This window comes from Heliangelus exortis, chromosome 8 (assembly GCF_036169615.1).
Source record: "Heliangelus exortis chromosome 8, bHelExo1.hap1, whole genome shotgun sequence".
In the NCBI taxonomy this organism is placed as follows: Eukaryota; Metazoa; Chordata; class Aves; order Apodiformes; family Trochilidae; genus Heliangelus; species Heliangelus exortis.
The window spans coordinates 19,330,052-19,356,914 of NC_092429.1; the positions used below are offsets into that span (position 1 = coordinate 19,330,052).

General features: G+C 36.1%; 3 protein-coding genes across 10 annotated transcripts in view; 1 reads left to right on the forward strand and 2 right to left on the reverse strand.

Moving 5' to 3' along the window:
• Window positions 1-5,583, forward strand: part of TRMT13 (tRNA methyltransferase 13 homolog) — an 8,686-nt gene extending 3,103 nt beyond the window's left edge. Inside the window, exons 8-12 of the mRNA XM_071749809.1 lie at window positions 336-503; window positions 813-885; window positions 2,327-2,401; window positions 3,273-3,687; window positions 4,020-5,583. Coding sequence (XP_071605910.1) covers window positions 336-503; window positions 813-885; window positions 2,327-2,401; window positions 3,273-3,687; window positions 4,020-4,215 — 927 coding nt within the window. The 3' untranslated portion in view covers window positions 4,216-5,583. The remainder of the gene's footprint in view (window positions 1-335; window positions 504-812; window positions 886-2,326; window positions 2,402-3,272; window positions 3,688-4,019) is intronic.
• LRRC39 (leucine rich repeat containing 39) lies at window positions 3,679-13,280 on the reverse strand. 5 transcript variants are annotated; one of them, XM_071750927.1, is made up of 10 exons: window positions 13,138-13,280; window positions 12,115-12,162; window positions 11,427-11,627; window positions 10,481-10,586; window positions 9,640-9,796; window positions 8,914-9,050; window positions 7,295-7,440; window positions 6,785-6,937; window positions 5,568-5,707; window positions 3,679-4,550 (listed from the first exon to the last, which is right to left on the reverse strand). In XM_071750927.1, the coding sequence occupies exons 3-10, from the start codon at window positions 11,549-11,551 to the stop codon at window positions 4,495-4,497; spliced, it is 1,020 nt and encodes a 339-aa protein (XP_071607028.1). In that variant the 5' UTR covers window positions 11,552-11,627; window positions 12,115-12,162; window positions 13,138-13,280; the 3' UTR covers window positions 3,679-4,494. The 5 variants fall into 5 exon arrangements, with proteins under 5 accessions (XP_071607028.1, XP_071607026.1, XP_071607025.1 ...); XM_071750925.1 differs by having other exon boundaries at window positions 12,115-12,165; window positions 13,138-13,278; XM_071750924.1 differs by having other exon boundaries at window positions 12,115-12,165; window positions 13,133-13,277.
• A 658-nt stretch (window positions 13,281-13,938) lies between these two features.
• Window positions 13,939-26,586, reverse strand: DBT (dihydrolipoamide branched chain transacylase E2). 4 transcript variants are annotated; one of them, XM_071750931.1, is made up of 12 exons: window positions 26,484-26,558; window positions 23,774-23,897; window positions 22,172-22,295; window positions 21,929-22,004; window positions 20,857-21,038; window positions 20,356-20,483; window positions 19,447-19,690; window positions 18,544-18,710; window positions 17,474-17,551; window positions 16,736-16,927; window positions 16,518-16,589; window positions 13,939-15,621 (listed from the first exon to the last, which is right to left on the reverse strand). In XM_071750931.1, exons 6-12 carry the CDS (start codon window positions 20,365-20,367, stop codon window positions 15,454-15,456), a joined length of 933 nt encoding a protein of 310 aa, XP_071607032.1. In that variant the 5' UTR covers window positions 20,368-20,483; window positions 20,857-21,038; window positions 21,929-22,004; window positions 22,172-22,295; window positions 23,774-23,897; window positions 26,484-26,558; the 3' UTR covers window positions 13,939-15,453. The 4 variants fall into 4 exon arrangements, with proteins under 4 accessions (XP_071607032.1, XP_071607031.1, XP_071607033.1 ...); XM_071750930.1 differs by lacking the exon at window positions 23,774-23,897 and having other exon boundaries at window positions 26,484-26,586; XM_071750932.1 differs by lacking the exons at window positions 22,172-22,295; window positions 23,774-23,897 and having other exon boundaries at window positions 26,484-26,564.
• Between the last annotated feature and the right edge of the window lie 277 nt (window positions 26,587-26,863).

The following is a 26,863-nucleotide window of genomic DNA, read 5'->3' on the forward strand; positions in this document are numbered from 1 at the left end:
CACTAATGCTTCACAGAAAACACAGTGCTGTACCTGTATTTGAGATGGCTACTTCGAGAATCAGCAGAGAATAATATTATAATGAGTATTTGATTTAAAAAACCCATTCCAAAAACTTATGGGTAGAGTTCTGTGAGCAATGGAAGAAAGGCAGTGTGATGCTGACAAGTCATATAATGCCTTCCTCTATACACATAAAATCCCCAGTCCCTCATGAAAGGGAAGACTTGTAAGAGTCTTCTGCAGTTTGGTGAAGTAATAATTTTTCTGCCACACACCACAGTACATAGTGTATGTATATGCTTGGTTTGTAAATAACCTGTTGATGTTTGTAGGCTTCTATTTTAGGTAACTTGGAAAAATTACATTTACTTGGTCCAGGAAGATGTTTTGTTGAGTTTGGAGCTGGGCGAGGAAAGCTGTCACACTGGGTTTATGCTGCATTACAGAATGCTGAAAACGTTCAGTTTTTGCTTGTGGAAAGGGCAACTACAAGATTCAAGGTAGGGGGGGCACTGTCTGTTATGTATGATTTTTAAAGTCGTTATTGAAGCTTTTGGTTATTTGCTTTTTGTCTTAAAAATAACATGAAGCCTTTTAATTTAAAAAAATTTTTTAAAAAAAGTTTAAAAGTGCAATTGCTTACATTTCATACTTCACCAATAACAAATCTGTCAGAAAAAAATCCTAGTGTCTAATGTTGGAAATATACAGATGTTGATTTGACAGGAAGAGTCCAGAATTATAACCTGAAGCAAAACTATGACTACTAGTGGCCAACCCTACCTGATGATCTTATTCTCTTTACACAGATAGATGGAAAACATAAAAGGAAAGATTCTGTATTTGAAAGGCTTCAAGTTGATATCCAGCATCTGTGTTTAAGTAAGTCCCTTCTTGGCTTGTGTAATTGTGAAACAAGCTTAATTTCAGATTTTGACCACTGGATTTCAAGTCTGTTTGTATGTAGTGTGCTTAAATGGATTTGCTTTTGAACCTCTGATATTCTCAGTGGTTGCTTGGGCATGTTAACGCTGTGTGTGTATATATACACATACACACACATATCAATATATTAAATGGAGATTTAAAATTTACTGAATTTTATACACTTACAGAACATCATTATAGGTTGTAGTGAAATGAGGCAACCAGGTGCCACTAATTGCCAGGTAGTGGGCATGAGCTTGTGTTAAGCCCACCTGTGCCTGATTAGGGCGGGCCCCTACTGCGCATGAGCAGGACAGGGGGGGGGTCAATAAAAGGTGAGGCTTGAAGCACAAGCTCAGCTCACTCCTGAGCAAGCCAGCAGAGAGATTGGCTGCTTTTACTGCTTCTGAGGGCACCGCACTAACCTGATTGTGCCACTGGAGCTTTGTCTCAGCACTGTGCTAACCTGATTGCATCACTGGAGCTTTGTCTCAGCACTGTGCTAACCTGATTGCACCACTGGAGCTCATCACCCTTAGGGTGAGGCTTGAACCCACGGCCTCAGCATTGCTCGGGTTTGCCCGCATTCTCCACCAGATGTTGCAAGACAAACCTCTCTTAGGGCTCGGTGCTCCAAGGTCCAACCAGGTGTTCCAGCAGAAACTCAATGAATAGTGCTCTGAGTCTATTTCCCTCAGGGCTGACCAGCCTGGATCGGTGCTACTGCTCCAAAAGCAGCCAATCTCTCTGCTGGTTTGCTCAGGATTGAGCTGAGCTTGTGCTTCAAGCTTCACCTTTTATTGGCCCTCTAATCCTGCTCATGCGCAGTAGGGGCCCGCCCTGATCAGGCACAGGTGGGCTTAATACAAGCTCATGCCCACTACCTGGCAATTAGTGCCACCTGGTTGCCTCATTTCACTACAATAGGTGAGAAATGCCAAAACAGAAAACACTTCAAAGGTTTTTTTTCAGGATTAAACACCTTGACAGTGCTTGGTTTAGGTGTGCAGAGTGAAGCAAGTGATGCGTGATGATGTGTTATCGATAGTGTAGAATCTGTGGGAACACCCATCATCAGGAGATGTATGAATATCACATTTATGCTTGATAGGCAGCACAGAAAGGCTGAAATGATCATATATGCTTCTCAGCCACAGCATCTGCTTCTCCTAGTTCTAGAAAAAGTAAGCTAAAGTTTCCTTTTAACAGCTTATAACTGTGTGTGCAAACCACTGGTTTTAGTGTAGATAAACGTTTATTTCTTTTTTTAAGTGTGCTGGAATTATTTTATCTGAAAAAAACATTGCTCCAACTACAATAATAAAGGTTTTGGGGTTGTTTTGGATTGTGTGTGTGTGTTAATTTTCTTTCTGGTTTTGTTTTTTTTTTCCTCTAGAGAAGGTGCCTGTTTTGGAGAAGAAGAAACTACCTGTAGTAGGAATTGGGAAGCATTTGTGTGGGGCTGCAACAGGTATGAATTATATGTGTGTTAACTGCAAAAAATTAAGATACTACAACTTAACAAATGGAATGGACTGATTGTCCAAACTGTCCTTTTAAGTTTTTCTTGCCCTCTGACCCTTTGTTGGTGAATCTAGCAATTATAATCTAAATATTTGTTGACTTCAGTGGAATAATAAATGGACAATAGATGCAAGGTTACTTTAGACAGAAGTAAAACTTTTCTTGCTCCTTATAGAGTAGAACAGATTGAAAGTTATGGGTTTTTTTTAACACTGTAGAGCCTCTACTCTACAATATTTTTTTCTAAATTTGTATTGGCTGCCTGAATATGTATTCCAAGCAAACAAACGAGAATAACATGTTTCTGTCCTGCCAAATTTTCAGCTAATACACTTTTTCTAACCTTGTAAATCTGCTGTGTAGACAAAGACATCTCAAATATGAGACCTATATAGGTACTCTTACAAAGATGATATAGTGAAGCATTTCAAAAGTACATGTACATATTGAATTGTGTCCTAGATACCAAACCATCAGAACAAATACTTGCCTGTTTTACAGGGAGGAAGTTCTCCTACAATATGTCAATTTGTTAACCAAAATATTTCAGATTCATTTATGCAGGACAAAATTCAAGAGGATAAGCCCTTAGTAGCTCCAGACTTCTCATAATATTAATTTAGTAGCTAGGGTTCATGTTTTCAAAGCATGCTTGTAATTTTTAGTTTATCCTTGAAATTCCTTTTTGGCTTAGTTTGTGAAGTATGCTTTTATTATTCTTTGTGGGAAGTACATTCCCAAACATGATACACCCTGTATAAATAATGGCAGGGTGTTAATCACTGTTTTTTGTGAGGGGTATATCTGTTTTCTCCCAGATCTTGCTTTGAGATGCTTGGTTGAAAGTTACACAACTTGCTGTGATGGAGAAAATGAAGAGCCTGCACCCAAACGCTCTAGGAATGATAAGACAGAGGTGGCTTCTAACAACTCTGATGATAATGAACACAATAAGGAAGACTGTAAGCCTGTAGCTGGAATTGTTATTGCACTGTGCTGCCATCACAAGTGTGACTGGACACATTATGTAGGCAGAGAGTTTTTTAAATCAGTAGGACTTGGACCAGTAGAATTTCATTATTTTCAGAGAATGAGTAGCTGGGCCACTTGTGGCATGAGAGAAATCACAGCCAAAGTCTCCGCAAGTCCAGAAAGTGAAGATCAAACTAATGACCCAGAAGAACACGAGCAAACATGCAGCAAGACAGAGAGTGGTGCTGATACTTCACAAGGGTATGGCATTTTTAATTTTTCTTAGCAAATGGATTTTCTTAGCAGAAAGCCAAGTTATGTATAGTGAAGTGTTTAGGGTACTTAAAATTGTTTTGGGTCCTCAAAATAATTCATTTTACAGAAAGACTTTAATTAATAAATTTATAGAAATTTTCTACTTTAAAAACAATTTTCATAGACATGTTTCAAAATACTTAAACAGTCATGCTTGCTGCACAAATTTAAATAAGCTTAGTGATTTCATTAGTTTTTCTAAGCTTAACTACTAATATAAATTAACAATAACTCTTCTTCTCACACATTTGTTCTTTTTCTCCTTTTTATGAAACTAGGATACTTAGTGTTGAAGAACGAAAGGAGATAGGTTGCCTCTGTAAACTGCTCATTGATTATGGACGGATTGAATATTTACAACAACGAGGATATAAGGCTGCACTACAGTATTATACAGAGTCTGCTGTGTCCTTGGAGAATGTCCTGTTGACAGCTGTCCCAAGTCCAGCTTTGCTACCAGAGACAGCTACGTGACAGAAGATGGACTTGGAATTGGCAGGAAAAAAAATCCAGACAGCTTCCATGGATATTTTTTTTTTAAATAATTATTTTCTTACAAAAAAACTGCTTTAGTCTTTCATGTACCCAGGAAAAGGTCATATATTTCCCAGTTTCACTGGGAATTACAACTATGCAAACCAGTTGTCGTAAGTGGAAAAATAAAATCCCTAGTAATATTTTAAACCTGTTGTAAACCTCTTTGCTAGGCTAGGCAGCATACTTGATATTTTCTTTCATTTGCAGTTACATTCTTTATTCTTTAGCATTTATGATAGGAGAAGGATCAGAGGTACAACTTTCCAGATTTCCTGAAAGACAGTAGGTTAAAAGAAGAGACATTAACAGACTTGATTTTCAGTCTGAATGGGTCCCTTCAAACTTAGCATATTATATGATTGTTTCCTCTTAAATTATATAGGTAGGCTCTAGGTACTTTCATTAGCCCACAGTCCTAGAGGAAGCTGTTAGGGAAGAAAACTTATTTTTAAACTCTTCTTGATATATTTTTGCTAATTTGATAATTCATTCATTAAATGAATATATAAAAAGTAATAAATTAAAATACACTGGCTTACTGGCTTAGTGTTCTAAAAGCATTTCAGTCATTCATTTTTTAGTGCTTCACAATATGTAAAAAGAAGGCAGGAAAGAACATTTTATATCTTCAATGAATGAAGTTCTCAGTTCAAGTAATGGCTGCCACCTTCACATCCATTGAGAAGAGCTTAGTGTGTTCTCTTCAACTAAGCTGTTACTTTTGGAGACTACCTAGAGCATTTTTTTTTCAGTGACTTAGAACTGGGATGAAATTGTGAGGTGCTCTATTTAGGTGATTGGATTTTCTGTCAGGGAAGGCAAGTTGTGAGAAAACATCTGTTTTATCAAGTGTCAATAATTCATGGCTAAAATATGTACATTGGGAACTCCTTCCTTGGCAGTCCCATGTGGACAACAACCAAAAACAGGGAAAATTGAGCTTCATGAGGCAAACAGTGGTGGGAGACCCATGCTGTGTAAACTTCTATCAACTTCTAGTTACCCAGGTTGTAACTCAAGCACATTTATTCCAATCTTGCATGGGTCCAGTACATTCCTACTAGAATATATGCTGTTCATGCAGGGGCCTGCTGTGCCAACTCCTGATACTGAAGTGAGGGCCCCTGCCCTCAGCAGAAGTCTGTCAACATTTTTTCTTTAAAGTTTTACTCATTTATTAAGAAGATTATTCATGGTTCGTTTGCATATGTATCCTAGCTTTTTAATATACTTTATCCTTCCCTTCCTCACTGTATTCCAGAAAGATCAGAATTAATAAAGCACTGTACCTGTTCTCTTGAGTGACTCCTGGATGTACATGTGCATGAATTCAATGCCAAACATCTCCCGTTCTTCCTCCTCTTCTGTATTCTCACATGGAGGGAGTTTTATTTCTAACTCCAGTGGGTTGTCTCTGAAGTTGACAAATCTGACAATTCACCAGGAAAGGTTACTCTTGCACTAGATTTTGTCCAGAGATAACTCTTGAAACTAAATTAAGATTCCTCAAACATTATTTTGAGCAAAAATGAGTCTTTTCTTACGCTAAACAAACCACTACATTAGTAATATTAAGTAAACTAAGCTAAGAAGTTGCCTTTCAATAACAGTGTCTGATGGTGGTGGAAGAAAATATTGCAGTCCTATTTCATCTTCAGATTTTCATCCTACTGTCAGCCTTACTGAACTTCCACACACAGATGAGTGGATGAGAACAGAGTGTAAATGCCTGTATCCTCCCCAACTTTGCAAGGTAATAACCACCCCTGTCCTTTGGTCCTTGTCTGTCCCTAGGTCTATGCTTGTACATAACTTGTTTAATTAGGTGCTGCTTCTTCCAAAACATCTGAAAACAGGAATTGTCTTACTGGGTTAGACATGATTTATTTAGGCAAGCATTGTTTCTCTAAAATGGCTAGCATCCAATAACTCAAATGAAAATGCAAACATTAGCAAATTTTCTGTCACAATATACAAAATAACACTTTTGATTCTACCAATTACAAATTACTTTTTTTTTTTTTTTTTAAATCAAGTACAGGAGAGTTTTACTCATATCCTTAGACCTAATCCCTTTTCTGTAATTTTGAATGCCTGACTTGTTAGTGCCAAACTTGTACCTTTTGTCATTTTTATGCTTGGCACATTTTTCCTCCAGATTCTTGGCTTTAGAGAGTGACATAAAAGGCCAATTAGAAGTGGCCTTTTAATTTGCCCCTTTAAGAAATGAGAAAATGTATTTCAGTCTCCTTTTTCTAGAGGAGCAGACTGTACCAATTATAGCTTACCTATTTAAATAAGTTATGGTATAGAAAGCTTTCTCAACCAGATCCTCAATTGTCATGCATCTGTGTAATCATACTGCTTTATTTGGTCTTGTGTCCATCTGCACAATAGTGGACATGCCTTTCTTTTTCCCTTCTTTAGTGCCACTCTATGATACACAACTCTAGGGAGGCTTTAAAACTTACCTTCTACTATTTATATTTCTGTTGCTTTTTCTTACCTCAGATTTGCCATATCCTTCATACAAGCTGGAATATCTTTAATTTTGTTGTTGCTAAGGACGAGAGTACTAAGATTTTTCATATTACAAATGGTTGCTGGCAAAGATTTTATCTCATTTCTTTGAAGCCATAAGGTGTGGAGATTTTCCATTCTGTAAAATAGGAATTTGCACAACAGATATATAAAAAATTAATCTTAAAATTCATTAATAAAAAGTAATTAATTGATTCATTTTTACAGCCACATACAGGGCTCTCATAAATAAGATAACAGTTCTCAAAGGAAGCCCCGTATTCAAGATAATCACCTAACATCTGGTTTAAAACATTAGATTTTGTTAGGCAACAAAGGTGATTGGATTATTTCAGCTCATACAAACTATCACATTAGGGCTGGTAGATCTTAAGTTTGTAGTGAATTTAACATTAATATTTTGAAGTAGGATTTAATAACTGGAATATCAATACAATGGAATTGAGAGTAAAATGTGAGCATTGAGTTTATTTACCTGTCAATCACATCAGGAAGCTCCTGGATTTTATTTCCTCCCATATCTAACCATTCTAAATTGGGCATGTTGAGAAGAGCTGAAGGGATGGTAGTGAACTGATTCATGCACAGATCTACGTGTGAAAGCTTCTTTAAATCACTGAGCTGAAAAGTAAGTGAGATTTAGTTCAAGTTTGTATAGCTGTTCCATTACAGGACTGTTTTAATACTGTTGACTGAAAAAAGAAACCATTCAAAAACATTACAACACATTCTGGAATTTGTTTAGTAAACACAGAGTGTTTTTTGAGTTGCCATAGCTGATATTACATAACAATTACAGTTCTCACACAGAAAGTAGGTAAGTTTGAAACTGATCAAGCAGATAGATACAACCCAAGCCTTGAGAAGCCGAATATTAAAGACAGCGTTGTCCTTAGCATTTCATATTCTATGCAATATGCCATTTTTCATTAGTTAGATATTTAGATGTATATGGCTCAAATTGCATGGGCTGTATTTTACAGTGATCCTAGACACCTTGCATATTGTGAAATCTGTTACTATGGAAAGACATTCTACAAATAAACAAAGCATCATTCAGTATTGCAACACCTAAGTCCTTTGGTCAATCACATCTTGAGGTGGTTTTACAATGTTCAAGGGATGCAAAGATGTTTTATTGCAAATCTTCTCTGTCTGAGCACTGAGTGCTACTCAAGTATATACAACCACAGCTTCAGTGTTCACATCAGCATAGCCTCAATAGGACAGAACTATGTATTTGCTATGAACTGTTAATTTAATAGCTATCACTCCACATTACACCATATAACCTGTATTCACACAGATTTTGTAAATTCTGCATTCTAATTAATAGTGTAAATTTTCATCTGAAGATTTGTTATTACACTTTTCTGTTTGGACTCGCTCAATTTTGCAAGGGACTGACTGCTGTCAGCTATTACCACTACTGTTTTTTAAATAAATTATAACAAGCAAATATAGTTACATACTTGTAATTTCTAAGAGACTCAGAGATGCAGATCTCATTCACATTTAGCAGTCCAATTTAAAGATCAGTAGTAGGTAAGCAGTTATTTTTATTCTCTCTTAATTGCATTCAGCATCTCAGAATAACATTCATTTGAGTCTTCATGCATAGGCAGCTGTATAAATCACACAAACCCATTTCAGAGCTAACAGCTCTGCTGAAGATCATACAGTGGTGTCCTGGCATATGGTCTGAATTTGCATTCTCAAACATAAAAGGAAACTTCTCTGTGCTAAAGTATCAGGTCCTCAATGGCATAAATCAATGAAGACCTTCAGTCTAAACAAAAAAACATCAAGCATATCACGGTCCTACATGCACTACCAAACCATTTATCTAGCAAAATAAAGACTGGCTTCATCAGCTACTAAACTATATGTATATGCTCATCCTTCTCATGTGGCTTCTGTTTGACTAGTCATACAAATATAGTTCACATAGGTGTTTCTGTGGAGCAGTTGTGAAATCAGAGTATCAAAGCAAATCTAAAAACACAGAGTCCAACATTTAATGACAATCGATTTTGGATAAATTTAAAATATGATTTAGACAAAACTAAGCAAAACAAAACAGTCCATTAAAACCTGAGGAGGAAGATCACAAATACTCCTGTTGACAGCCAGTTCCAGTCTTTCCAGACTGACACAGTTACTTATTTCCTCAGGAACAGACTTTATTCTATTGTAACTGAGAAGCAGCTCCTGGAGGCTAGTCAGCTGGCCTGCAGAGGGCACAGATGAGAAATCATAAATGTTCATGTTAATTCTATCTGAAGTACAATATTACTCATTTTGTATTATCCTTATGCTGCTAAACAAGTGCTCTTTGTTCTTAAAAAAAAAAAAAAAGAAAAAAAAAAAAGATTTTCTGAAATTCAAACAAATTCAAACATCAAGACTCTTTAGTACAGAACTGAACTTCAGTAGAGTGCTACAAAAAAAACCCGACCGACAACTAAAACATAGGCTACTCATGCTGTGGACTCAAAACCTGAGGCCTGTTTTTCAATATCACTTTTCTAGCTGCATTCTGATATCTAGTACCTGCTGTGCTCACAAGCTTTTTTTTCCTCATGGGAACCTTTCATAAAGACATCTCCTTCATCCAGCTTTTTTTTTTTTTTTTTTTTTCCTTTAATTTATATGGAATACGTAGGTTTCAGATCTCCATCTCATTGTCAGATTCAAATTGTCTGTTTTCACACTACCCAATAGGATTGTTACACAGGCAAAGTGCACAAAAATTGCATGTTTGTGTCAGATTAATTTTCTTAGAAAAGCAGTTTAAAAAACAAAGCAAGCACAGCTCACCAATTTCTTTAGGTACACTTTCAATTGAGTTCCGGGACAGATCCAGAACAACAAGATTGTGAAATCTTCCAATGAACTGAGGAATTTTCTGCAAAGAAGTTCTATGAAGCTGCCATTCCTGGAGGTGGAGTAGTTTCAGTAGGCATGAAGGTAGAGTCTAAGACAAGAAATATGAACCAGAAGAAATTAAGCTTAATTTACAAGAATATAGGCCTAGGTAGAAGTTTTATTTGACACAGTAACAGTCTTGTTACTCAGGCTTGCTTTTGTTTCTGTTATTTAACAAAGCCAATATAACTGAAGGTGAAACTGCTCTAAATAGCTCTTTGTGTTTAAATGATGATTAAATTGTATTTCCTGTTCTGTTAAGAAACACTGAGAGCAGCTGATAGTACAAGAGCTGAGGAATAGAAAAAAACTTGTATATTACAAGGCCTGAACAAGAAACACTGACCTAGGGACCACCAGAGTATTACTGGCTGTGACCCTCTTCACTGGCCTCAAAATACTCCAATTCTCACCACTTCATAGGAACTGGCACCTGCTTGTTTGTGTGTCTCAGAACAGACTGTTGGCTCCCACTCTGTCACTGATTCTACAAAAGGCTGCTTCACCCCATGCATGAGAAACCAGAACATTAGTATTCTGGGGATCTGCTGGCTCATTTTCACTCTTTGAAATAGAAAGTAAACAACTGTAAAAAGTATTTTCATGCACCAAAACAAAGAGGGTCTTCAGCAGTCCTGGTGTGTTAATGTTAAATGAAGATTTAAGATTTATGTAATAAACTCTCAATTTCCAGTAAATCAGTCCAAGCAATATTCATTCCTATCAAGACCACCTTCCATTCTTCTTCCTCTATCCTTAAAATTGCTCTTCCATCTTCATGAATAACTTTTTCTTTGAGCTTTGCTAAAGTGGCTCTCTCCTCCCAGACAAGTATCAGCCTAGAAGGGAAAAAAAGAACTGTCAGAGATGCAGCAATAAATACAAGCAATAATTACTACTTTTGGGAACAAAGATAGAGTGGATTTTTTTGATGTCAACAATTATTATATGTGGATGCTACATATAATACAAACTTGAGCGAAAACAAGAAACTAAAGTAATGTTTGGTTGATGTAATTACAGTCAAAATACAGAAGGGCAATGTAACTACTCACTTTTATCATGTTGCAACAGGGCAACAAAATATCAAGTCATGTGGGATTAAGTTCCACAGCCATTCATTTTGAAGCAATCTCCTGTAAGGAAAGCCTTCCACCAATTGTAAGTGAAATCAAACACAATCAGCCAAGGATTATTATAACTTGATTAGTTCCTAGGAGGACTTAAGCAAGAATTACAAACATTAGGCTAATTGTCTGCTTGTATTTTCCATTGGCAACTTGTAATTTTGTTATTCCGTTTCAAACACATCTGACATACTAGGAAGATTTCCAAAAACAGAATGCTAAATATCTTCACATTTCATTAAATTGCTGGCTTGGCAGAAGACCAAGCAACCCTGTTAACAGAGTTATTCTCCCTGGAGAATAAAGTATAACATTTTCACATTCTGGTGAGAATATCCACACAGGAGAGAATTTGGGGGATGTAATGTGCACATAATGTATACACAATTTCTGGTTTGACCTGACCACACTGTGATATTCTAATTGGTGGGAATTCTGCTGGAGTAACGAATAAACAATGAGATTATAGATGAGTTGGAACTGTTACAGTCTTCTGAAATATTAAGATGTGATCTAGCTTTTCATATGCTTGAAGATCTACAATACACCTACCTTCCTGCACATCTCTCTCTAAATTCTTTTTCTTTCTGTAATTCTTCACTTATCTTGTGTATTCGCACCTCCCAGAGCCTCTTCACATCACTGAATGTTCCCAGGCAAACTGCAGTTTCAGTCATGATCCTCACATGCTCAGATTCAGCCACAGGAATCTGACTGTGAATTTCAGGCTCGGTGCCTTAGCGCAAGTATCATCTACCAGATGGAAACAGTGATGTGAAAACTAAAGACTGCAATACTGACTTGATTGTATTATTAAATGTAGTTAATGTATAGGTACCAGCAGAATGTTACCAACTGCTTTCTTTTTAGAAAAACAGGTAATTGCAGCTAGGTACATTTTCTTAAAATAAGAAATGGTATTATTGCAATCTCTCTGCATTCTTAGTCAATGAACAACTGCTTCTCTCAAGTCCTTCCAATTTTCAAGGCTAAGTACTGACCACAATTATTGAATGCAGATATGAGCATTCATTCCCTTCCCAGGAGAAATTAAGCTGTTACCTGCAATTTAAGGCAGTTTAATCTTAGTAGATGCATCCTGGGAGCTTTGTAAATAGAGGAGTTTTGCACTTTAGCAAAACCGAACATTTGCTGGGAGTAAATTATGACATTTTATTTGACTTAATGTTATTCATAGTTTAACTCATTACAATATATTTTACAGTTTGTAATGCATTACCTTTAAGAGAAGGCTTTTTATACTGTTTCAACAAATCTTCTTGTAGCTCTGCTGAGTGTCAGGATCCACATTAAAAAAAAATAAAAAACCAAAACCAAAACAAAAAATAACAACAAAAAAACCCAAACAGAAAAAAAAGTTATACAAAAGCAAAAAAATAATTAATACCTATTTTTCTGAAGTGCATCAAAGTAGGATACTCAGTCAGAGTCATCTCCACCCCTCTTAAAAACACTCTTATTCCTATTATTGTAGTTATTTCAGAAAGGGTTTGGTTTTCTTTGGAGATAAACTGGAACCAAGATAGGGATATTCAGATAATCTTGGAAAGCTAAACTTTATGCCAACAGCAGCGTACCCTGAACACTGATTATCTGAATGCTTCCTTTCAAACTTTTTACTAATATTTGCAGGGACAAATATGAAAAACATCTTACATACCCATTCAAACTAAAAAAATGAGGATAACTTTCTTCCCAACAAGCAGGTGGATAACAACCAAAGTGAAACTCCATGTCTTTTCATTCATATATTTCCTTACAATAATTGCTACATGTCTGTCTTTCAAAGTAATCTTTTCTATCATTTAAGTTGAAAAATAGAAATCTTTTTACATAAGTTGTGCAGAAAAGAGATGTTAGTACTTGTACTAAAACCAGTATCGTGTTGGACAGTTGAAACAATACTTATTTTTAGTAAAGCTTATATAGGGCAACTCTCTTTTGCTTGTGGAATGCATATTATTCAATAAATACTGGTTTAGAACCATGAAACATGACAAAGGGCCCAAGTATATGACTACGTTTTCAAGGAGATTTAATTATATAATAGCAGGACTAGCACCAAAAGCTGCCTATTCTTAATCTTATTTTTTGTTAGGAAAATAAAGAACATAATCCTGTCTTCATGGCCAACTTTTCAGAAATCAATTTCCAAGCATGGCTGTAAAACTACTGCAAATTTACTCCCAACTAATCAGATATCCCAACAACTTCAGGCAACTAAAAGAGTTACTCACCTTACCTCAATTATTTGGTGTCTTCAAGGATTTTCTGACTCATAGCTTTCTGGGCAAAAGCAGGGATAGATTACAAAGCTTGTCTGCACTACCAAAACCATTCAGGACTTTCACTCAGACTCCAATGCAATGTCAGCCTAGTTCTAATTTTAACCTATGCTGAGAATAGAAGGTATCACATGAGGCTCTGCTGCAACCCCACCAAGTATTTACCACACCCCTTTGCAGTTTGCAGAATGCGATCCGACTCCCATGAACAGAAGTAACAAATTGTGCACAAAAAGAACAAAGGAGTATTTGTTATGTTCCACAACGAAAAATAAGCTTGTTCTTAATTCAAAATAAGTTACTTGCTTTAATCTAGTAATGTTCTTCTGCAAGATAGGGGAGCTTCAAAGTGCTATTAAATAGTAACGTTGACTAATTAGAGTAGAAACAGCACTACATCACCAAATATTTTGTTATTTTTGCCCATGCTTATCTGATAATTTGAAAAATTCTTGAACAAAAGTCCAAACTGAAAAGTAATCTTCATCAGGGTGTGCAGAGGGGTTATTACTCACCCCTTTCATGCTTCCAATCATGAAATATTTTTAACACTCTATTTCTTCAAAGAGCCCTAGAAGAGGATAAAAGGAAAAAAACTCTGTCAGAAATCCTACTTGCAGGGAAGTTGCCATTAGGCTGTGTTCTTTTAGTAGACTTGAGTGCAGTAAATTCTTTAAGATTAGAAGAAATAAAAGTTTGAATCACCTGTTCAGGATTGCAGGCATAAAATTCACAAGTAAGACCAGTATTACTATGTGTTTTTATTTAATTTTTTTTATTAGGAATAAATAAATCTGAGAAAAATTTAATGGGTGATAAGCACGATATATTAGTTAAGCTTTGCAAGAAACGACCTATATATAAAAAACCCTTATACCACAATATGTATGAATAGCACCTTACATGTATACTTGCTCCCCTACATCACCAGCTTTCCTCTTGCTCACTGTTAGCATCAAGGAGAGCAGAGATTCTACCTCTGTCAGCTTATGTCTTGCATCTTCATAGCTAAATGCACTAGACAACTTTGGTCTACAATTCTGGAAAGTAATCCCTTAGAGGCAGTTTTTCACCTATCTAAAGAAAGATGAAAATAGCCATTTCATGCCTCACAAATTATTTTTAAGTTTGTTTAACAGTCATTCCTTGTGTCTGTTTGCAACTTATGTTTCTAGAAGGTATTTACATCCAACAGTTTTCTCTGTATCTCCTGTTAAATAACCAGTGCAATACTCATCCCCTCTTAAGCTTACCTTAAAGCCACATAACTGCCATGTGTTCTGAAGGCATTAACTTTAATCTATTAATTACAGATTATATAATTATATGATGATAATTATATAAGTCATTCTCTCACACAGTACTTTTTAAATGTTATTAATTCTTTGTTGTACCTGATCAGTCTGTCAAATTCTAGTATCTGAATGTCAGTAATACAAGGCAATGAAAGCTCTTAGAATACTTTCTGCTTACTGTCAGGCAGAGTAACAAATGAGATGCTCCTTTTTTTAGTCTTTTTTTTTTTTTTTAAACACTGATGGTTTCTATAAGAAACAAAAATAACTGGAAAGTATTTAAGTACTGCAACTACTTCCAGCCTATAAAAATACAGGATATTCTAGAGAGTATCAGGCCCTGATAGTTATCAGTAAATGTTATCAGTAAGCATTTGAAGAAATATGGCCTCTTCATTGATAAGCTGATAAAGAGTACCTGTGCAGGTAATTGCCAGGAAAAAGTGGACTAGCAAAAGATTTGAGAGGCTTACTCAGTTAAACAACAAAAAGTTCTCTGGACATCTTACAACTGAAGCATAAAAGGCATTTTATTTGTATATAATTTTTTTATAAATTGTTCTGGAATTTTGATATTATTTGTTAGAATGAATTTATGTCCAACAAGGAATAACTTTGAGTATTTCCCTTCAAAGCCATTTAATCTGATTATAAATACTGCAGATGAAGATCAGTGTCATTCACTCACACCACCCTCACAGCTGCATGTATTATAAAAATGAAGACATTCCATCAGCATATTCTGAAGTCATGTCATGACCCATTAAGTTTGATAGTCTGCTGTAGAAGAAATTACAGCATTACTGATTAAAGAAAGAAACAGCTAATTGATACACTAATACCAGCTGTTGAGAATTTTTAACCCCATAACATTCTCTTATAATGTGAGTAGCAAAGGGCATGTGCTAGCAGAGCCAGCTTTTATAATTATTCAGTATATCCACAGAGTTTAAAGGCATATTCTGGTCTTGGTTTCCTTTATTTAAGGTCTAGCAGCATCGAAGCAGGATTTTCCAGGTAAGATTTCCACAAGTTAGAAAACCGGGCCATTGTCGCTCCATCAATGATGCGGTGATCAGCTGACCAACTCACATTCATTATCTGGGCCTGGAATACTTCCCCTTTACCATTAAACCGAGGGAGAACCTATAAATCAGAGGAAGAAAAACAAACAGACAAAAGAAACAACACAAACTTCCATTAGCAAGTCTGTATTTCAGTACGGATAATTTTTAAATTTCAATTTAAACAGACAGCAGTAGTGCCATTCAAAAACCCAAACATCTTCATATTATTGTTTGTGATGCAGATAAGAATATATTGCAAACCTAGATAATAAACAGTCATAACCTTCTTCCACCATCCTGGAAATACTGAAGAAGAGAAAACCTTTCTTGACTCAAAAGTTTCTTCCTGAATAGTTTATTGCATCATTAGAGCTCAAAGTGATGTTTTTCTTAAACCACTAAACAAAAAGTGCAGAGGAAGAGCATAGAAAAAAGTACTTTAAATTAATACTAATTTAATCGCCAGCATTGATCTCAAATGCCTGTATTAAAGAATTAAAGCCTGAAAAGCAGAAAATACAGAATTGTCTTCATCATGCAGAGTTCCATTTGGACTCAGCCATCTGGCTCATTAAATTAAACTTCATTATTGGAATACTTTTTTAGCCTCAGTTTTTTTCCTTGATGACAGCAAAAATGCTATCATCATGTTGGAAAACTTGTAAAATTTTTTTTTTTTTTGTAAAATCCTTTCTTAAGAACTAAAAGGCCGTACAGAATGTGCTTGAAATATAAAAGGATGCTAGAAAACAAAACTGAACTTTTGGCATCAGACACCACTATTTAAATATTTGGTGACTGCACAGACAGCCGAAAACACCACACAACTTTTCAGTCACAAACTATAGAGTTTATATAAACATTTCCTCTTCATATTGCATCTTTAAAGCAAAACAAAGGGACACCCCAGTTTCATTTTCATTACAGATAACCCTGGCTAGCTAAACACTCACACCACTGAGGTGGTTCTCATACCTGTATCTTTCCAAGTGCTCCAATAGCTACTTCAGGAGGCAGTATCACTGCTTTGGCATAAGTGCCACCAACCTAGAAAAGAAAAAGTTGGGGATATTGGTTAACTATTTACTGTCTACTGCACTGATTCCTACAGGGTCTGTTCACTTTTAACTTTTCAAAGGTATTAATTTCAGAGGCAGTTTTCAGATGTAAATTCTCACTTTTCCTCTACTTACTGTGCCAATATTTGAAAGAGTGAATGTTCCCCCATTGAGATCATTTGTTCCCAGCTGGCCTGCAGAGCCCAAGGACTTGAGGCGATTTAATTCAGAGGCAATTTCAAACACACTACAGACTTGAACATTTTTCACATTGGGGACGATTAAACCTTGTTCTGTGTCCATAGCAACTCCAATGTTATGTGAAGCCTGCAATAAGTTCAATTAACCAGACATTAACAGAAGTAGTTAACATAAAATGCATTTTACATTAAAAAGCAGTTGAATAAACTTTTCTCTAGATATTATTTCAACCTAGAGACTGCTGTCTGTAGTAAGCAATTCTTCAAAACAACTTCAAGGGAAAAGGGGATGTAAATTTTTAAATAATAGCTTTCTGCATCTACAAAGTGCAAATTGATTTTGGCAACTGCATGTCCAGGAAATAAAAATCCTGGAACCATTGTGCCATTACTTTTAAGTAACTGTATTAGATTTTAAATATTCTCATTTTAAATGTCTAGCCCATCTTCAGGTGAAAAACAGAAAATCACTATGTTAATATGCTTTTTTGAAGCAAGCCTGAATAAAAAAGTAACTCTCATTGAACAAAATACTGAAATAGGATAAATAATAAATACAATTAATCTTAGAACCTGGACACACACATTATTTTCAAGCACATCACCATAATTTTAGTTCGTACAGTTAGCTCAGACATTTGAAGTTCACAACTTTTATCAGTAGTTTACAAACCTTATATGTGACATTTTTACAGCTTTCATCCAAAGAAGCATTAAGAATGGGATACTGCAATAATCCCAGGGAGGCTGCCTGTTGAATTAATAATAATAATAATAATAATAATAATAATAGTAATAGATTTAGTATTTTTAAAACAGAGAGTTGCATGAAAAGGAAGGAATGTTGAGAGACAATTTAATTTAATAACATGCATTTCCTCTATGCAATCAAATTTAGTTTAAACTCTCCTAAACTTGCTTATTGATGTTCTGACATTAAGATAGCTGAATTAAAAAAAGAACTTACAAAAACCAAACATACATCAGACAGACATATAAAAAACATCATTAAGGCTGAATCTGCATTTTTCATTTCTGTTCTACAACTCAAATCATATATCCCAAAACAAAAGTTATGTGATTCAGCAGCAATGTCATTCTCAGCTCTTCACTTAAATGAAAATTGTTACAAGGAAGTATTATTAATTCCCCCTATAGAAGGAGCAGAATGAGTGCTTACTTAGCACTCTAATTGCATTACCAGAAGTTTCAGATTAAGCTATGTGTTCAACAAGAAGCTTAGGAAGTGCTTCAGCCTTCATTGATGGCAACAGTTGGAAATGAAACAATGGCAACTAAATAAGTGCAAGTGTCTGGTCTTCCAAAGAGCAGAAGAGTCATGCTGATTCACCTGAGGGATTCATTATCAAGAAAAATATAATAACAGTAATAATGATACATTTCTGGTGACGATCCTTTTAATAGACCTCATAAAAAATATTGTTTCCAAAATTTGTTTTGTGATGTGATGTGATACTTGCTCCCCTAATAAATACTGCTTTATCTGCTCTATCCTTCCCCATTAACGTTTCAATTTTTTTTCATTGTATCATATAACCCTAACTACAATTCCAACAGTAAATTCACACAAGTGGTTCAATAACAAGAAAAGTTGAGACTTTTCTTGTGACCTATCACTACTCAGATCATAGAGAGATGCTCCAAAATTTGAACAATCAGTGGGGATTCAATTTGGGAAGATCTGCACAAGTACTCCATACAGTGTTCTGCTGCATATCTCACCTTTATGAAGAAAGGCATAAAAGAAAGCTTAACTCCACGAATTTGTGCCAGAGGTTTCAGCTCTTCTCGCAGCTGAACAAGCTGAGTCAAATCAACCTCATCAGAATAACCAAAGTGAGGTATCTTCAGGGCAGCACTCATAGTCTTTACCATTGTCTTGTGAAAACCTGGAAAATATTCACTGACTTTTTAAGACAACCTCCTGGGAAGTTACGGTGAAATTAAAATTATTAGTTACCATTAAACAAATCACACAACTTCAAAAAAATGAAACTTACCAAACTCAATCACAACAAATAAAAGGATAAGGTAAATTTCACATGTAACTCTATTTTTGCAGGTACAGTATTTCAAATTACATTACTGAATATCTCACCTAAGTATGTATGTACTTGAAATCATAATAATCTTGACCACTCTTTTCACCCTCTCCATATATACGCTGCATGAAAGGTAAGCAAAAACCTTTCATCTTCCTTTTTTAATGTGATTTTTCTTCCCTTAGTCTTTTGTTGCCTTCCTCTTCACAACAAATGTGAAGTACATTATTATTAAGCACTTAAATTTATTGCAGTTTGCCATTAACAGCATAGTGATTCATGCTATGATCAAATTCACATATTTCAGAATTCCTACCTGTTCCAGTATACATTTGAAAACTGATTAAAAATGCAGAAGTGCACTTCAGAAGTGCAACTCCATCCAACCAAAAGATGAGTAATTATTCCATAAAGTAATCCTTTCATGAGATGTCTTTTAACAGAACAAGTTTTCCTATTGCTCACTTGCAAGACAGTAACACGAAACATTCTCTTATCAAAAGGATTCAGCTGTTCACTGAGTAGCATTTACTGGTAGTCTACTGTTGAACACAGTTTCAATATTTTAAATTTCATTACTTACCTGTTATAGGCTCAGTTCTATCTTTTCCTGAAAGCACAATGGGTCTAAAAACAGGTACAGGAATTTTGCGTGCTTTGTCCTTTGGAGCAGCTGGCACAGTCTCTGATTTTGGCAAAGGTGGCATAATTTCAGCCTTTGGTGATGGAGGTAAAATAGCTCCTGTTTGCTTGGCCAAGTAATTGAGGATGTCTTCTTTAAGGATTCTCTTATCTTTCCCTGTTCCAACAACTTCACTCAATTTAATCTGAAAAGTACATAACAAGCTATGACACTTTTGTTTTTACAGCAATATAAAAATATACTATATTGTAAGCTATGGTTAAAAATTATTCCACTTATCTAACATGCTTTCAGTTTTCTTTTCTTTCCCATTCTGTGCTTTATTAGGTACTTAACACTATTCAAATTATCCAGAAGGCCCACTATGTGTCTAATAGCACACTTCAAAGGGAAACTATGAATACCTCTTAATCACTTCACAGGATCAGTACCAAAATGCTAATTTGAGGAAAGCTTTTTGTTACTTAATTTTCTCTTACTATTGCTTTGTTTTTCTCCTAAAAATGCACAAGATTCAAATCAATTTCAATTGACTCAAAATCAATGCAGTATTCAGAGAATATTCCTCTATATTCATATTCTACTTTCCCTTCTTCCTTCCTTTGTGCCAGGAAACTATTCTGATACTTTATATTTTTTATTTTAAAAAGGAATTCTTAATCTCCAGCCTGAAGCATCCACCACAATCGTGAGAAAGCACAACCCTCTTTACAACATTTTTTACGCTTTTGCAATATGTATGTTGTGAAAACAGATAATTTCTCAATGCTCTTTCCCCTAGATCAAATCTGCCAACTGCTATATTAAAAGATGGATAAAATGCAGTGGGACCTGATTCAACAAACTCACATTATTCTCCATGGCCAGGCGACGAACAGCAGGGGTTGCTAATGTTTTGAGACCTTTTATCTCTTGGTGAGTGTGCTCTTCGTGAGACACAGGAGGTGTTTCAACAACATCTTCTTCTGAAGCAAGACCTGCAAACAAAAAGAAAAACTTTAACAAATGCTTACAATAGAGTAAAGTTAAACTCCAACCTTAACTATTTTGTGATTCTATGATAGCTGAAGTTTTTAACATTTACTTGGAGCTACTATTCTTGGGGACACAGCATGCTAAAGGCTGATGATTAAGCTAAATTTCCAATAGGAAACATCTGGCTTTTGAGATTCTAAATCCTAGTAAAATATCATAGCTTTTTCTACTCAACTTTCTTGATTTAAAAAGAGAAAAAAAAAATTCAGTTTTAAGATTTTCAGGGGAAAAAAGTAAACTCCTCTGTCATTAATGGTTTTATGACAACAAACATAAAGAGAAAAAAACGCAAGAGAAAAAAACAGCCTACAATACCTTTTGAAGCATCGATTTCAATGTCCACTAATGGTTTACCAACACAAGCAATTTCATCTAAATTATAATGGAGTTTTCTAATGATGCCATCATAACGACTAGTGATAGTAACAGAAGCTTTGTCACTTTGTACTTCACAGATGTTATCAAACTGAGACACGCTATCACCTTCTTTTATATACCTAAAAGATAAGACATAGCCTAGTATAAAACATATTAACTGTGAAAATCTATGCTGTGTATTCTTTTGTTCAGTTATGTGCATCCCCACAACATAACAATGAATTCCAAATAAGAAGAGAAATTCCATCTAATGGATACATTTGCTATTTTCCTTTTGCCTGACTGATGCAGAACCCTTTGTGAAATAACACAATGGTTTAGAATACCAGACATATATTTTTAGTATTACTTTAGTAAAGCAGAGTGTTTATTTTATTAAACATATTAAAATACAAATGAGTCCAGCTTAGTCAGAACCAAAGGAAGTTCTTAATTTCAAATCACTGGGATCAGTATATGATCAGTTTCAGAAAAGAAACTGTAAGTGGGAAACACTGTCTTCAATGAAAGGGTAGATGTTTTCACCTATATATACAAAGAACAAGGCATTTCAACACTGCCTTTCTTTACTGTACACTTTGATTTTGTTTAATCCATTCATCACTGGCTTTTTTACAAACAATTTAAATGTTCAAACCTTTTACCAGAGTAAATAGAGAAGGGTTATAGGATAAAATTATGGTGGTTCTCCAGACTAGTAATTTGTTTCTGAAGTTCAGACTAAGTGTAATAGAAGACAGACCTCCTGTGCTCTAAAAAATATTTATCACTGCTACAGTATTATATAAAGGTGCAGTTATGGCATCCCTTTCTTTCCATCTTTTCCACTCCCAAATAAACAGATTGTAAACAAACAAAATATAAAGCTCTGTATATACAGGGCTTTAAAACATATAACATAAAACTTAAAAAACTTAGCTAGAAAACATTCTCAGACAAATAGTTGATAATGTAACAGTTAAACTACTTGCCGATTTTTTTAGTACATTTTGAAGAAAGTAGAGCTTACCATTCTTTTACAGTCACCTCTGTAATTCCTTCTCCAATGTCAGAAAGCTTAAACTGGACAATTTGGCCGCATGAAACTTAAAACAGACAATAAGGAAACAGCATGTTTAATATAAAATGCAAGATATCAAACAGAAAAATCCGAAAGCATCAGAAATAGTCTACATACCAGTGATATATGAATCACTAACATAACATCCATAAATTAACAAAAAATAAATTATTCTATTATGAAAAAGATTACCAGCAGATGTTCTGAATAATCGTTGCTGATGACTAAACTTGAGGGCAGATTTGTCAAACACGCACACGTATTTTGATTTTATAAAGCGAATGCTGCTGCACGATCTGACACGGTGAATGCAAACCTGGGGGAGAAAAGTCTCCAGTGTTAATATGATAGACTGAGGATTAAAGAGCTCATTTAATGCTCCTGAAGCAACAGTAATATTAAAGTAGCTCAATTGTAATATATATATATATATATAAGAAGCTCTCATGGAAACACAATCATACTGAATGTACAATAACCATTAAATCACCATAAGCTTTGCCATATCTTTCACTAACACAACACACCGGGAGATCAAAGCCATGCTAACATAACCAATTAACAAAAATCATGACAAGATCTGGTAAGAGATTCATATTTATGTAATTGGTTTAATCAGGACACACACAAAAAAACATATATAATATCAACGACATCAGTCATCTGAAATATTCTTATCCAGAATGGGTTCTGGAAGGGTCCCCTAGAGTGCTGAAAAAATCAGCACATTGTTCTTCATCATTTCTTATTCCAGAAAGAATTCCAGTTCTTATTCCAGGTTGATCAGAAATACTAAATGGAAAGGACATTCACACCAGCTGCCCTTCATTTCTCTCAATATATAGGAGGCAATAATCTTCAAGTAAATACCAGTTCACATCAACTTTAATGACATTTTTAAAGACCTGGGCAAGAGATGATTTTCTTCCATGGTTACAATTACATTTATCCAGAAATCAACTTTAAAGGTCTACAGAATTTTTGAAAGGTTCTTCAGCCAAAACTTAATGCTTTAAAGCATCATGTAATCAGCAATCAGCCATGATTTTGGTCAAAAACAAAGCCAGGAGCAACTGCATTAGCATAAACAGACATATCATTAATCTCAATGGAAGTTAGTTCAGACCCTTTCTCATTTAGTAAGATCTCTTTAATGTAATTCCAGTGTTATGTTGTCTTAGAGTGCTGTAAAATTAATAAAAATAATAAATTATCTGTAAATAAAATCTCTAATTTAGAGATGCGAAAAAAATTCAGGTGCTACAATGTACGTCAAACAGCTCAAAAGTGTAAAATTTAGAAATTATTAACTATTTGGTTTTGTATTAGACTTATTAAAAGTGGATTAGTCAGAAAACCACACAATTCTGAACTGGTGATATGCACATTTTCTACAATATTTAATCTAGAATTGCGAATTACATTTATTATTACTTTTTTTTTAGGAACTAATATTTATACAATACACTCTGCTACAAAGGACACAGAGTAAGTACCTATAATAATGAGCAGACAGCAAGTCCCTTTCATTATTCCTCCTAACAATTTTCCCTATTAAAAAAAAAACATGCAAAATGGTAATTTTAAGTTACAACAAACCTTACTTTATGAACATACTTAAAACTCACATTCAATTACAGAACTGGTATACAATATACCTCTTCACAAGCCTATTTTCTTCCACTTTTAATTATGTTTTTTCTTCCCATTTAAATTCATGGTTACCAGATCTTTTTGTCCCAAACTTATAAAGAGGAAAGAGTTTTATTATATGATCCTACATGTTAAACATACCTGTGAAGATGATCACAAGAAGCACATCAAATCTCTGAACTATTTCTAAATGTGAAGTTTCATAATGCTTTCCATGTGTTTTTAACATTTGGTAACCAATGCAGGTAGTGAGTTAGAAATGTCACTGCCAAAAAAAGAGACTGGTTTTGTTACGGAAGAGTTTCAGTGATGTTTCAAATTATATTAGTAGGAATAATTAAAAACTACTGTATATTTTAAAAAATTTAATATTTTTGGTTTGCAGCTTTGCACATTCTCTACTAAGAAGTTGGTGTGCTAGTATGTTAAAGCAATAATACAGTACTCAATCTCTTACTAATACAGTACCCAATCTCTTCAGATATGTTCCTTTCTAACAAGGGGAAAAAAATAAGATCCATTAAATAAAGAGGCTATGCTTATTAATTTCAGTATTTAATCACCATAATATTATTTTCTGTGTAATGCTGAATAAGGAAATAACAAAAGCATATAAAAAACAAAATTAGTTCTAGTATTAGTAGCATATCAATCTTGATGTATCTTGATGTATGGAAAAATACAGCAAGAAAAAAAGAAGCACAGTACTAGCAGTTATGTTTGTCTCCTCTATTAACGCTGTCTGACAATTTAAAGGCAATAATGTAAGATAACACCTTTCCTGCTCAAGTCTTCTAAGTGTGGAGTTACTATGGGGAGAAGAAAATGAAGTTCCACTCCAGTCTGTCACTGGTACTGAGGACACATCAGCCACTTGTTGACCAAAACTTGTGGGTTTAGCATAGACAACATAGGAGCTGTACGCTATGTGGGAGAGAACTACCTTGCCCCCATTTAGTTCAGTTGTACTTATTTTCTTAAACAAAAAACCAACTGTGCTTTTCTGAATCACTTCAGATCTTCAGAATCTGCTCCTGTGTTTTTATTCCCTGCAGGCAATGGATTACCTGATGAAGCAACACTGAATTTCAAAGTTGTTTTGAACAGTTTGTGCTCAAAGGCAATTAATGACTTCTTATTAAAGGATACACCTCTACAGAACTCTTTCAACTTGCTGTCACATTGAGTCATTTTAGTGAACATATACTTACAATGGATTTGTTTTGCATACTTATTCTGTATCTCCAAGTATATAGTTGCCTATTTACTAAACCCATGTCCTTTTGTACTAAACCCAGTACATTTCAGTCAGACATTACTACTAACCCAAGTAACTGGCACCATGTCCTAGTGTTCAGGGAACTGTTATTTCCCTACTACTTAATGCAAAGACCCCCAGGCTCTGTTCTTCACAACTTACAGCCCACATGGACACCATTACATTTCCTTTCTTCCTTTTGCTAGCCAAGTGTTTGCAAAAGCGTTGAGAATATTCAAGTAAAGCCCTTTAATATTACAATAACAATATTACTTCTTGCATCTTATCACTGTTTCACTGTAGATGGGTCACAAGAATAGTATCTAGCAAAACTCAAGATGTGCTTGCAGGAAACACACACCATAAATAGCCAATTGAACAGTTCAGCGTGCACACAAATAAGATTAGCATTAATAATAAGACCATCATCATCTCACCAGAATCTCCCTTTATATTTAAGCTTTAGCTAGAAAGAAAACTAAAAAGAAACTGCTATTTTCAATATTCTTAATTAGTAATGTTACTTATATGCAGCCTAAAACTAGATAGCTACAAAAGTATCACTGAAAATATTGCTACTATGCTTTCAAAATATAAGGAATCATTAAGAGCAAAAAATAATATAAACTAGAACTGATCCTTGATTTTGTTTTCACTAGGATTATTTTTCAAAAATGTTTCTTTTTCTGACATTCCACTAAGCATTATGACAATTGAAAACCAACTCTTCACTGCAGCAGGAAGAGTATAATAAAAGAAGGCTGAAGAAAGCATGATGTCTGTCTTCATGATGTCAGTCTCATGCTTTTGAGATTGTCCATGTGCTTAAAGGCAACAAAGTATATATGCACTTAATACCGTACTTAAGTATGGTAAGGTTTCTCAACTACTTAACTCACAAGCACCAAGGCTCCTGAGATTTAAAGAAACACGTTTCCCCCTTCTGTATGTGCCACCCACATGGCCCCTGTGCAGATGCGGTACGCAAAGGGTCTGCTGCACAGGCGAAGGAGCAGCGATGCCGCGTAACGTACCGGCGATGCAATCTATCAGATGACTAAGAAATAACAGAAGAGAAGGCTGTCAGCGGGTTATTACAGGAGGTACACTTTTCTTTCACGGGAAACGCGGGCAACTGGGAACATACTGGGGAACAGCAGAGTGGGGTGGAGGCAGTTTCCGAAAGGGTTCCCTGAGGGGCGAGGAGCCTTACCCCAGAGAGCAGGGGGCCTGCGGGGCTGCCTGGCTGCGGAGGGTGCGCTCACCTGTACGGCAGCGGAGGGGAGGGCTAAAGCGCTGCCCGCCCGCAGGTGCAGCTAAGGCGGACGGGCAGACTGAGGGGAGGCAGGGAGGGCAGTTTGGGCACTGCCCGCCCGCAGGCGCGGGGAAGGGATGAGGGGAGGCGGTAAATCGGCGAGCGTGTCGTGTTGGCTCCGAGGGTCTGCCGCGCGGTCCTCGCTCCCTTCCGACTGGAAGGAAGTAACAGGGCTCCAGGATGCCGCTGACGAGGCGGAGATGCCTCGAGTTATCCACCCCCTCATCATCTAACCGGGAACGCCACCACCCGCAGAGTCAGTCCCCTGCTCCCCTTACCAGGCGCCCCGCGGCTCGGCAGCTACCCCTCAGAGCAGTCACGGCCGCCATCTTACTCCGGGAAGGGCTGGTCCCACGCCCCCCACACCTCCCACCGAACAGCCAACCGGAGGGCAGCCACGCCGCCGACGGGAGGACACCCAAGGCACAGGCCAGGGAAGGCAGCGACAACGGGAGCCCGGAGCGCGGGACGGCAGGCGGGGTTAGCCGACTGGTCTCGGCTGCCAGCCGGAGGGCACAGGCGGTGCCTCGGAGCCCTCACGCCCATGGAAAGAAACGGGTGAGCTTCATCTGTCCCCAGCGCCTCAAAGTGTTTCCCGCTGGCGCTGGTGGGCGTGAGGCTTCCCTTGACCGAACTGGCAGGAAGGGCAGCAGGAAGC